This window comes from Aythya fuligula, chromosome 6, assembly GCF_009819795.1.
Source record: "Aythya fuligula isolate bAytFul2 chromosome 6, bAytFul2.pri, whole genome shotgun sequence".
NCBI classification, from domain to species: Eukaryota; Metazoa; Chordata; class Aves; order Anseriformes; family Anatidae; genus Aythya; species Aythya fuligula.
This window is the reverse complement of record NC_045564.1, coordinates 6,724,323-6,737,046: the sequence shown is the minus strand read 5'-3', so window position 1 is coordinate 6,737,046 and position 12,724 is coordinate 6,724,323. Positions and strand designations below refer to the sequence as shown.

General features: G+C 44.2%; 1 protein-coding gene across 3 annotated transcripts in view; it reads right to left on the bottom strand.

The window, feature by feature from the left end:
* UNC80 (unc-80 homolog, NALCN channel complex subunit) overlaps nucleotides 1–12,724 on the bottom strand; it is a 126,209-nt gene that overhangs the window by 21,962 nt on the left and 91,523 nt on the right. For all 3 annotated transcript variants that reach the window (XM_032189640.1, XM_032189639.1, XM_032189641.1), the window contains 7 exons: nucleotides 12,034–12,130; nucleotides 10,890–11,060; nucleotides 10,582–10,674; nucleotides 8,822–8,857; nucleotides 6,990–7,208; nucleotides 3,574–3,774; nucleotides 1,124–1,247 (listed from right to left, as the gene is read on the bottom strand). In XM_032189640.1, coding sequence (XP_032045531.1) covers nucleotides 1,124–1,247; nucleotides 3,574–3,774; nucleotides 6,990–7,208; nucleotides 8,822–8,857; nucleotides 10,582–10,674; nucleotides 10,890–11,060; nucleotides 12,034–12,130 — 941 coding nt within the window. The remainder of the gene's footprint in view (nucleotides 1–1,123; nucleotides 1,248–3,573; nucleotides 3,775–6,989; nucleotides 7,209–8,821; nucleotides 8,858–10,581; nucleotides 10,675–10,889; nucleotides 11,061–12,033; nucleotides 12,131–12,724) is intronic.

Sequence of the window (12,724 nt, the reverse complement as noted above, 5' to 3'; positions counted from 1 at the left end):
GAGCTTGCTGGTGTGATTCACTCCAGCTTGTCTGCCTGCCAAACTGCAAGTCCATTCTCAACCTGTATTTGAGCTAACTCTGTAGCAGCTTCCCTGGGTAACAACCCTAAGTACTTTTGAGGGTCCAGATTTACAATGCCTCCCAAGCAGCTGTCTCTGCATGAATAAGAAGGAAGTCTTGTGGGCTCTGACAGCTTGGAGCTTCCCTACCCTTGCAGCTATGAGCGATGTATGGGCTCAAAGGGCAGGAGCCTGGCAAACACTGACACTGCATTAAAATTGGTGATCATTGTTTTTAAAATTCCTCAAGGCACTGGTGAACCCTGAGAGGTTTTCTGCTACTGCATTCTAAGAAGAAAATGTTATTAAACCCAGTATCACTAACAATGCTAGGGCAGCCTTTCCCCCTTTATTTGTATTTTTTCTACACAGAACGTGAGCGTGTGTGTTTGTACAAACACCTGGAGTTACACTAATACCAAACTGGGGGTTTGTGCCCAGTGTTACAGCTGCAGAAACTGCAATCTAGAACTGAATGACCAGACAGGCTCTGTCCGTACAACCTCTCTGTGGTGACACACTTACAAACAAAAGTTCTACTAAGAGTGGGATCTGAACATTGTACTGTGCAAACCTGTACTAGATCAAGCCAGGGACATTGCAAACAGAGGAGTGAATCCACCCATGTGAACCCTTCTAACTAGCCGACATCTGATGGCCTCTGACAGAGCCACCAGGGCCCTCCCCGCTGGAGACGGTAGGGATCTCCAGTGCCACCCTCTGCCCGCCTCTACCAGGTGTGTGCAGTCTCCACCACCCCACTCTCCAACTTGCAGCCCTCAACTCTCAGCTCAGCGTGGCAAAGGTGGATCTTCAAAGTGGTGCGTGGGAAGCAGCGGAAATAAATCACTCGAGCACCGCTACCGCTCACTGTATCTCCCCATGCACCACTTCAAAAATGAACCTTGCTATCTCTAGTGTCACTTGCGAAGTCCCCTTGTGAGGGGTAAGGGGACGGGTAAAATGACGGGAATGGGAATGAACTGTCCTCGTCAGTCCAGAGAAGTCAACAAGCAGACTGAGGGTTAGCTAGGGTTCACGGGGTCGCCGCTCAGCTACTCACCAGATTGACACACACATTGATCAGAGACCTAAGGTGAGGCAGGAAGGATATGATTGGCTGCCTCTGAAGTGTCAAACAAACCCCTTCAATCAAATTGCTGGCAGGCTCCCACTCAACCTGGCGCCTGCAATACAACAGTAGGTGCCGTTAGCCGCTGGCCTCCTGCCCCCCACCAGACGCTCGCAAACACGGCGACCGACACACAGTGACGCCCACAGAGGAAACATTTCAGACAGCGGTGACGTCCAAGATGAGCACAAAGTGCGCAACAGAGAAAAGGTTTGACCCACGCAGCTCAGGAAAGCACAGAGCACACCGGGCGCTGGGAGACCAAAAATGGAGCAGAGGTGTCTGCTGTAGTGACACAAAACCCCTCACAACAGGAATGGTGGATGGGCTGTGCTTCACTCCCTGACTCTGCCTTCTGACGGATGGTGGATGAAAGGGAGCCACCAGACAGCTCTCTAGGTGTGCCTGTGTGTGGGAAGCCATCCACTGGGCCATGCTCCCATCTGAGAGCGACTCCTCCATCTCTTGTGGCTTGTGGATGTTCAACAAACCTTGCCAGCTGTGTGCATCCTCCAGAAACTACCGTGCAATCCTGTCTGCTCTGCCAGAGTGACTCCTGAACTTAATCTGGCCCAACAGTGTAAACCTCACCTTCCTTGCCCCGTGTAGGAGGTCCAATTCATTCCTTACTAACACTGAAGTCCTTTGTTGCAGGACCCCTTCCTTCTTCCCTCACACTTTGCCTTTTTCACCTAAACAGCTTCTAGGGCCTGTGACAGATGCTGAACGGAGTCCTTTCTAACCATAAGCTGGCACATAGATAACAACAAAGTGGCTCCCGTGCTTCATCTCAGGGCCTGACTCTTCAGAGGTTGCGTATTTCCCAAGCCAACATCTAACTGTGTGCTGACTGGGACAGGAGGACAAGGCTTGAATAACTGGTTAGCTGAAGAATAAACAATGCCCTAGTCAAGCTCCTCAGTAGACTTCTTAGAGATTCACGGAGGATCAAGGGTTCCCTGCCTTTTGGAGGTACCTCATCTTTCATCATCCACTGTTCCTAAACCTACTGCAAAATAGTGGTTTGCACTTTTACTTGTTTTTATGCCCTGGTTTGGAGCAGGGTGCCCACAGGGGGCAGCACGTAAGATTCTGATGTGAATACCCTAATGGATGTCTTCTGTGGTCTGTTACCCAGCAATGTGTGATCTCTGTCCCATCTTTAAGAAGCTTCTTGCTTAAATGATACTTAATGATGCTTAAATGTAGTTGCTGTATCTGGTCCAGTGGCTCTGCTGTCTCTGTCCCTGTGAGTACAGAAGAGTAGTTTCATCCAGGCACAGATGGAGGGAATATGAAGGGAATTTTAATTTATGAGCATTCGTTCAGCTTAGACAAAAGGAAAGCTCTTTGGGAACAGGAAGAACCTTAAGCCGCCTTTTGAGGCAAAAGAAAGTATGAGCAAGAAAAGAAAGAAATGGCAAGAAGCAGGCAAGACCTGGCAAAAAATCAAACCATCAGGAAGGGGAAGAACCAACATTTCTGCCTCTAACTCTCCTGCAAGGGCAGGAGTTTCTAAAAGGAGATTGTTAACTGAGGGGAAGTGATAGGCAGAGGTGCCAGAAAGAAGAGATCACCTCTGTATTATTTGCTCCATCTCAGTTGTGTACATGATTAGTTTTGTGTCTGAGTCCCACATTCTGATATTCTCTAACATCAGTTGGTTCTCAGCTCATACTGCCAACAAGCTGACTGATTCAAGCAGCTGAGGACATTTGTCCATGAGGTGACTGACACCAATGACTCTTTTCACTCAAATCACTGGAAAATCTACAAGGTTAACAGATTTCACACTACCCAGACTGGATTTATCACTGCCTCCGAGGTGGAAATGCTCCATATTGAATATTTCTTGAAGGCCTGAATGCTACTTTGTGATGCAGCAGGCTTTCACTAGGCACGGACTAGATGCCATTACTGGTCCCTTTATGCAGGAACATTCAGAAGCTACTGGGTAGCTCCAGATTACTTTTATCTTTACAGAGAACATTACGGTATTTTTGCGAGAAGGTGCTCTAGAAATACTGCTACTACAGCTAACTTTCCATTAAAAAGAAATAAAATTAATGTTCTTCACTCACAGCTAAAAAAATAATAGAGGGCAGACAGATGGTACGAATCTGAAGACTTATTTTGGAGAAAGAGAAAAGATTTCTGTACGTTCTCTCTGTAGTTCTTAATAACTCATGCATTTCTTCTCTACCAGAAGCCACAACAAACATGTCAACATAAATGCACACTTACAGAGAAAAAAAACTTATTTTTTGATACATTGTAAAGGTTCACTGTGACACAACAGTTTTAGGTAGATGACATACCCACACTTCAAGGCTTGCAACATCAGAAACGGACCCCAGAGGGTTGTTGTTATACCTGCTTACCTCAGAGTAGGCATCTTGTGAATTTTATTGAACATACGATCCAATCTCTTTAAGATGAGGATAAGGGCAGGTCTCACCGCCTCAGCTGTCCAGTCAGTGATGGGTAGCATCTCCATGATGTAGCACCGGAGACCTCGGCTTTCCATCGTCTGCGTGTCATAAGGTGCCAATTTCAGCAGGGAATGTGCGATTTCTGCCAACCTAAAACCAGGCTTTGTTAAGAGGGAAATCAAATACTCTACAGCTTGCATTTCCCCACACATGCCAATGAACTAGAAGATAAATGATCACTAGACCAGTAAAAAGAAGAAAATGTACAAGTCAAATGTGCTGCTATTTAAATCCTGAGGCCCAGTAGCAACAGTTTCTGGTCTATTAAGATTCTTTTGTAGGTATCACTGTTTATACTTATAAACAAAATGAACAGTCTAAAGAATATGCAAGCCTGTGTCGTTTTATGTTGATATTAAATGCACTGAAGGAACATCAGGAATCACTTACTTGTGTTGCTAAAAACAAAGTAACCGAGCTGTTAGTAAGATTGCAGCATTGCCAATGCCTGTGAAACAGACATTGTATGTCAACTGATGAGTGACTGGTTTTAGTTCTGTGCTTGTTTTTCAGTGACACTACTTTAAGAGATCTCACTATGCAATTTACAGGTGTTAAATTTTAAAAACAATGTGCTGTCCCTCAGGCTTACACATGCACTGTGTCTGACTACTCCCTGCAGCTTTGATCTGTTTCTCCTAACGCTTCTACAGATTGTGTTGCTGTGATTCCTTCTAATCCTCCCAGGTGGCCTTGCCAATGGCATTTTCTGTATTGACTATGAAATGCCATGGCAACATTTAACTTAGACTTGTAGTTGGACAAATAGCTGCTAAAATACGTGAAGATTTGTGGTAGACAAAAAGAAGTAATAAAGTCACACACTAATAAAAGGGATAGAAACTTATATATTTCCTGAACTGCCACTAAAATTTGTATTGGACAATTATAGGATAACCCTACTCATATTGTGGGGCTTCTTCTGAAATGCCTTCAACTAAAGGAACATATTTCCATTCTCTTTAAAATCTACCTGGCAATATCAAAGGCAACGAGTTCCTCAGATTAACCAAAAGTGCTATAAACATGTTTCTTTATCCAATATCTCTTTATTCTTACTTTTTATAACTACTTTGTCATACTATGGAGTAGATCTGTTTTTTTAAACACTCTGAAATTTAAATCATCTTGTAATTATGCTTTTTTCTGATAACACAATATCAATGGTACATAATGGTGTATCGAATTTGCTTATGCATTATAAAGTGTAAGATCCATCTCATCCAACACGAGATGCCTATCTCAATTACTCTTCTAGCTCTGTTCCTATCGAAATAAGGAACCTAGGAAATTCTAATTTTCCTGTAATACTGTGATAAAGAGCCCATTGGATTGAATCTCCCTTTGCATTTCATCCAAAAAGAACTTTATGACTTGATTGGACTAAACATTTCACTTTTAAATGTCTGAACTTGGGTGAGATGAACCCTGTCTGAACTGAATAGCCATATTATCTTGTTTTCTGAAGTCTCTGAAATGGCATCCATTAGCCTCTGAAGACCACAGCTGTCACATCACATTCTGGTAAATCTGCTGTCTACTTAGAAAAGATTTTTTTCCTGCAGCTAAATCCTGTTTGTCATTTAACTGATACTTATGAAATTAATTCATGTAAGAATCAGGAAGATGTTCCTTTTCTTTAGGGCTAACTAAGATAAAGCAATTCTGGTTCCAACAATAATAAATGAGTCATTTCTAGCACTTTCCAGGAGACATAAGACTATAAGACCAGGATTGTAATTTAATGTGGAAAAAAAATAGCAAGCCCTTTACTTTACTGCACTGGAGTTCATTCATCAGACATGTATTTCTTGCTCCCACTGAAATCCTCAAAAAAAAACAAAACATGTCTAATCAAGGATGTAATCTGGCCTGAGAATTTCACCTGTTTTCTAACATAAAGTTCTTATCTCAGACTTTTACTGATAATGTCTTAGACTCTTATTGAGTTTGTAATGCAGTTAAAGAGCTGTATTAATTTTTGATGTTTGTGTTCCTTGGAAAAAATATAAAGGTGGTACTGCAGAAGCATCCAAGTCCATCAGAACTTCAGTTTGTTTGCAGCCAAGCATTACATAAATGGCATGCATCTGTGGTAAGAGACATCTCTTGTTTAAAACTACCTTCTAAATTATTAAATATTTACCAGAGGGGGTTAAAGAAACATTCAATTCATGTGCAAACACGCAAACCAATCAAAAAGTACTTCGCCAATGAATTTGAGGTATTTCTTAAACAAGATCTAAATTAATCTGAAACACAATTTTGTGTTCTATAGAGACAGCCTGAATCCAAAGATCTCTAATCGTGACATAATCTGCCAGCTAAGGGGCTTTGCCATCTGTTTTCAGAGCATGCATGTAAAGGTAGAGGAGTTTTGTGCGGGTTTTCCTTGGTCCTGGGGGCAGGAACAGACTTGGTTTGGTGCGTTACTAGCATCAATCTCCCTTCAGCTTGCTTCACAAGGCTTTCCAGGCAAAAAATGGCATAAAGCTCAGACAAAAGAGTTTCCTCTGAAGATGACTGAAAAACTGACAATAGAATCAATTCCATTCCCTCGTGTTCCACTGCTCTACTGCTTTTTTGTCTTTAACATCTGGGCAAACTGCTCAGTAGCAACTTATCCCTATTTTCTGGTTACCATGAACAGCATAGCAGAGAATGAGGTCCAAAGTGCTGATTAAAAAAAGCCTATACACAATTCCTTCTAGGCCTGAACCCCACAAAACAGTTGGATGCTACAATGAGTATCCAACCAGCCAGCTGGGCTCAGTACTGCACCTTAATAAAAAACTTGTGTGCCTGATGTATTGCACACCGACGTGGTGGTCCTGTAAATGCCTCCTGACCCATCCTCCCCTATATTTCAGGCATGTATGCCATATGGTGCAGTGGTTTTTCTCCCTTTCTTCTTGTTTGTTGGAAGCTAGTTCTGGTGCGGTGTCACAGGAGAAGATTCAGCCAGTTGTGCAGCTTCCCCATGCCCTGGGGGGGGAAGAGGAAGCCTTATCTACTCCACTCTTCACCATAACTTATTCTGATGTGTAAGGTGGGCCTCCACAAGTGTTTCATCCACAGGAGATGCGGGTCTGAATGAGACCAGAGGAGAGCATATGAAATCCCTTTATATACAAGCAGCATCAGGTACAATCTAAGGAACATTAAAATATGCATGGTTCAGACAGCAAAAGTAGTCTACACTACCAAAAAGTCATTCACTCTGTCTGCTATTATGAAAAAATAAGAGCTAAAATAAAGGAATCCCCCTGACACGAACAAGTAGAAGCAGAATGCCTGGGGAATACCTCATGTGCGACTTCACATCCAGCAGTTCCAGAGAAGTCACTCTGGGCTCTCCAGCAAGGTTCTGCAAAATCTTCAGCCTTGGCCCACAATGCTTGTAGAACTCCGTGCAGATATTCAGCAATGACTCCCGAGGTCTCCTGAACTCCTCCCTGGCAATTCGTTCATCCAGTTCCTCTCGGGGTAGACCCTGGCCCTCCTCCAGTAAGTGAAGGTTCTCCCTGGAAGACACAAAATGAGAAAAAAGGTAAGTGGTGTAGGCAGTGGAAGAGCAGGGATAGAATGTAACTATCTACTAGATTATTTCACTCAGGGGGTAGTGAGGCCCTGGCACAGGCTGCCCAGGGAAGCTGTGGATGCCCCATCCTTGGAGATGTTCAAGGCCAGGTTGAACAAGGCCCTGAGCAACCTGGTCTAGCAGGAGGTGTCCCTGCCTGTGGCAGGAAGGTTGGAACCAGATGGGCTTTAAGGTCCCTTCCAACCCAAGTTGTTCTGTGATTCTGTGATTCTAACAACTTCTCCAGCTTATTTTGCAACAGATGCTTTCCTCTGCAATTGAAAAGAAAAATAGTTGCATCTGCAATCGAAAAAGGGAATTTGTCACCTGCAAAGTCTTGTTGAGAATGAGAAAAATTTCTATATGAACTATCCTTTGTTACGTTACCCTGCAAAAAGGCTGCAACAACAACAGTGGGTGAGACCCAGTAAATCTGGAAACTGCTGCAGAGCAGTTCACAGAATCACAGAATCATTTAGGCTGGAAGAGACCTCCAAGATCACTTATTCCAACCTCTGACCTAACACTAACAAGTCCTCCACTAAACCACATCATTAAGCTCTACATCTAAACATCTTTTAAAGACCTCCAGGGATGGTGACTCAACCTCTTCTCTGGACAGCCTTTTCCAATGCCTAACAACCCTTTCAGTAAAGAAGTTCTTCCTAACATCCAACCTAAAACTCCCCTGGCTCAACTTAAGCCCATTCCCCCTCGTCCTGTCACCAGGCATGTGGGAGAACAGACCAACCCCCACCTCGCTACAGCCTCCCTTGAGGTACCTGTAGAGAGCAATAAGGTCGCCCCCGAGCCTCCTCTTCTCCAGGCTGAACAAGCCCAGCTCCCTCAGCCGCTCCTCGTAGGACTTGTTCTCCAGGCCCCTCACCAGCTTCGTCGCCCTTCTCTGCACCCGCTCAAGCACCTCCATGTCCTTCTTGTAGCGAGGGGCCCAAAACTGAACACAGTACTCGAGGTGCGGCCTCACCAGAGCCGAGTACAGGGGGATGATCACCTCCCTAGCCCTGCTGGCCACACTGCTTCTGATACAAGCCAGGATGCTGTTGGCCTTCTTGGCCACCTGAGCACACTGCTGGCTCATATTTGGCCAAGCAGTTTTCTAACCACTCATCTCCCAACCTGTAGCGCTGCTTGAGGTTGCACCCCAGGTGCAGGACCCGGCACTTGGCCTTGTTGAACTTCATGCAGTTGGCCTCAGCCCATTGGTCCAGCCTGTCCAGATCCTCCTGCAGAGCCTTCCTGCCCTCAAGCAGATCGACACACGCACCTAACTTGGTGTCATCTGCGAACTTACTGAGGGTGCACTCGATCCCCTTGTCCAGATCATCAATAAAGATACTAAAGAGGACCGGCCCCAGTACTGAGCCCTGGGGGACGCCACTAGTGACTGGCCTCCAACTGGATTTAACTCCATTCACCACGACTCTTTGGGCCTGGCTACCCAGCCAGTTTCTAACCCAATGAAGCGTACGCCAGTCCAAGCCATGAGCAGCCAGCTCATCACATGTCAGAGAAGACTGGGTGAAGTTTTTACTGTACCTTATAAAGTGTAGTTTGGCTCCCTGTTCTGGGTACCTGAGAAAAGAGAAACAGTGGAGTTCTAAAGCAGCAACTTAAGAATGCCATAACCATGCCTTGCTGAGAGAGAGTGACAATGTTCTGGCCCAGAGGTACACTCTTTACAGACAGGATGGTACCTTTTGTCACTGGAACAATGGCTACATGTAGTTAGCGACCACAATGAATAGCCTTTATCTCCCAACTAGCTGCAAAAAACAGATTGTCATAGTTACTGCCCATGTTATGAAAGAAAAAATTCAGGCTTTCAAACAATTTCTCTTACTGATTTTCACCCCAGTGCTTGGCCTCTCTCAGGAAGCCACAGCTCACCTCCTGAAAATCAGAGTTTTGTTTTGTTGTCATCTTCTCTTGATACTTTTTGTTGAGAAAGCATTAGCAAACCCTGCACCACATGTCCAAAGCTGGAACAGTGACCATTCCACCATCATGAGGCTCCTGCTGTTGTCAACAGATGCCTGTTGCAATAACAGAACAAACATAGGGCAGGAAACTTGGAGCAGTGCAAAAATATTTTGCATCAGAAACTGACTGCTTGATCATCAGAAAGATCTGGAAATGAAAGCCAAGATATTTGAGTTACACAGCATCGGGAATCTCTATGGTGCCTGTTAGCAGATACGTATTAACTGCTTTCTGAAATCAGCAGACAAACTACTATCTATTACACCTTATTTTTCTTAGGGCATTTTTGCAATGGAAGTAAGCATCGTATATCCATTTCAGGCTTGGGCATGAAGGGGTTTCTCTGCTTCTGAGATCCTGGATTGAAGCACAAAGCTGTCCTGAATGCACTGCTGAGACTCCAAGCCTGGATGAAACAGTCTGCAAAGAATAACAGACTGATCCCAGAAGTTACCAACCAAGATGTGTGCATTCCACATTTATAAAGTAATGCAATAGCCCTTTGATGATTAATGCAGGAAGGGATTTCAATCTCCCTTCAATACAAAAGAAGACACGGAACAACTTGGAAGGCATGTCTTGCCAGAAAGGTATTACTGATTTACAGTCCAATATAGCCCATGGTATTTTACTGTACCATGCTATGCACAGACTTAGTATCAGCTGTTACTGACGAAAGAATTCAAGAAGGAATATTCTGCCCTGGAAGAACTGCTACTCCAGGAAAATACTCTGCTCTGGAAAATTCCTCCTCCAGGTCAGCACAAACACAGAGATTTTAAGCACAGCAAGGCATAACCTTGCAAAAAAGCAAAGGAAAAGGATAAAAAGAAAACCAGAGGAGGCGCTAAATTCTGTGAGTCTTAAGTGGCATGCAGTTTGAGCTCTTACTGCTGCTCAGTGTCTCAGAACAAGGCTAGAGGGATCTAACCCTTCTGCTATTCACTGATAATAACTATTCTGCTAACCACTGGTCTCTGCCCAGTGGTCTCTTTGACGGTGGACTTGGAAAGAAGCAAAGCAGAAAACTCAGGGGCATAGCTGCTTTGTCATTATACTTCAGGATTAATATCCTGGTCTTCTATTTATGGTTACATAACCAAAATGTATACTATTAGGAACTTTGGTTACTATCAGAGATTCAGTCCTGGCTATGTGCTCTTTTTATCTGACTGTTTTTTGTCCCACAGTACCTAGAGCACTTCCTCAGACAACTGAGGAAGCACTCTGCACTGCGAGGAGTGAGATATTATCTTTCCCCTCCAAAAAAAATCTGTTCAGAAAAACAAGAAAGAAATTAAAATCCACTGACTTACCTGGTGTTCACACCTGCTGACATGGTGTGGTTAGCTGTTGTGGTCCCTTTATGGCCTTGGTCACATCGACTCATCTGCGGGGCTGTCATAGGCCTGGCAAAGAGAAGGTGAGTAGCACACTAACGATGGAATATAACAAGTGCACTGAAATTCTCCTTGTGGGCTGGTGAAACCTAGCACTTGTTTTACCATGCCTAAAACGCAACCAAAATATCCAAAATAACTTGCATATTGTGAGCTCCCCTGTGCTCCTTTCTCCCACACCAATGACCAAATACATGCTCAGACCTTTGAAAGATGTAAGTTACCTGGTGAGAACTTCGACACTGTACAAGAGGGCCTGCAAAGAGGTGGCAAGTGCAGCCATAGCAGCAATCTCCTCACGAGCTGCTGTCATAGTCTCCGCTTGAGAGGTTTGCCGCTTCAGTTTCTGCAAGTAACAGGGAACCAGTGCTTCCAAGACCATCAGCATTTGGAGGCTGGAAAAATAACCAATACTTAGTCTGATATATCCTGTCAATCACAGAATCACAGAATTTCTAGGTTGGAAGAGACCTCAAGATCATCGAGTCCAACCTCTGACCTAACACTAACAAGTCCTCCACTAAACCATATCCCTAAGCTCTACATCTAAACATCTTTTAAAGACCTCCAGGGATGGTGACTCCACCACTTCCCTGAGCAGCCCTTTCCAATGCCTAACAACCCTTTTGGGAAAGAAGTTCTTCCTAACATCCAACCTAAACCTCCCCTGGCGCAACTTAAGCCCATTCCCCCTCGTCCTGTCACCAGGCACGTGGGAGAACAGACCAACCCCCACCTCGCTACAGCCTCCTTTAAGGTACCAGATGGAGGCTTAAGGTTCTATCTGAAAACCCCTGGATCTCCTACTGGCCTGTGATTTCATTGCTTCTCACTCGTTAAGCAGCCATGGGCCAAAGAAACTCTTGTATGAGGGACTTCAGGGGAAAAAAACTGGCTGATGCATGAAACAGTAATAGAAACAGCCTGAACTTTTAGATATCTTCTGAATAAGTCATCCACTTGCAGGCATTCATTTTCTCTTCCAGAGACTTCTTTCTTCTCTGGTTTCCTCTTGGAGCATAACCTTTTTGTATTCCTAGTTTACTTTCTCTCTCTCTCTGTATCTTCATTTCCTTTTCAGCTGCCTGTTTCTGCCCTCCAGTGCCCTATCCATTGCCTCTCTGACAACAGAAACCTTAATAACACAATGTGATCCCCACCTGGACGTGCAGCCTACATTACTGCTGCTCAGGCTGCCATCCAGCTCAGTATTGCAGCCCGAGACTTGGCCTCACAGGGAATCCTAGTACTTACAATGCATTTCTATATCCTCTGCCTTGATTTGTCTGTCTTGCTTTCTGATGCTATGTGCCACTTTAGGCCTCATTTGAGTCTCTACAAACCAGGAAAACAAAATCAGACCAGCACCTTCTGAATGATTCAGGAGCATAGGCCACCACTGTCACACACAGCTTAATGGCTTCACTGATCGAAAAGGTCAAGTCTTCATTCCCATAGCAGAAGTCTGAGGGAGTAAAACAATATGAGAAAAGTAGTACACAAACATACTGAATATGAAAAAAAGATAGCACGCTCCTTTCTTTCCCCCATTTTCAACTACTTGCTTCTCATGTTAACAATCCCCAGTAGGCTCTTGATTTTTGACAAAAATGAATCTACAAAACAGAAACATGTGCTGCACTCCCACTTGCACCCTGACATCCAAGAACCCAGCAGGTGAGAAACAATTCTTAGCTGGTCGAATCATTGCTGAGCATAAGGCCTCCAGCTGCTGCTGGAGTCTTGTTTCAAACATCACCCATCACAAGCAAAATCTTAAGCTCGCACATGACAAGGACACATGAGCTTAAGCACAATTTTTATGCTTCCTCTTTTTTTTCCTAGGTGTTCCCACCAAACCGAAAATGACACTGATGCACCACTGATGGAAGAAGATAGTTAGATTTCTAAAAATTAAGCCCCTTCTATACTGGCAGCCAGATGACCTCCAGCACAAAAGTGACTCTGGTTTGCTAATGATTTGAAAAAAAGGTTTCAAAAGCCTTTCAGTCTCAGACTACAAATTTTTGTACCACGAAACCCATGTATCCAAAGAATA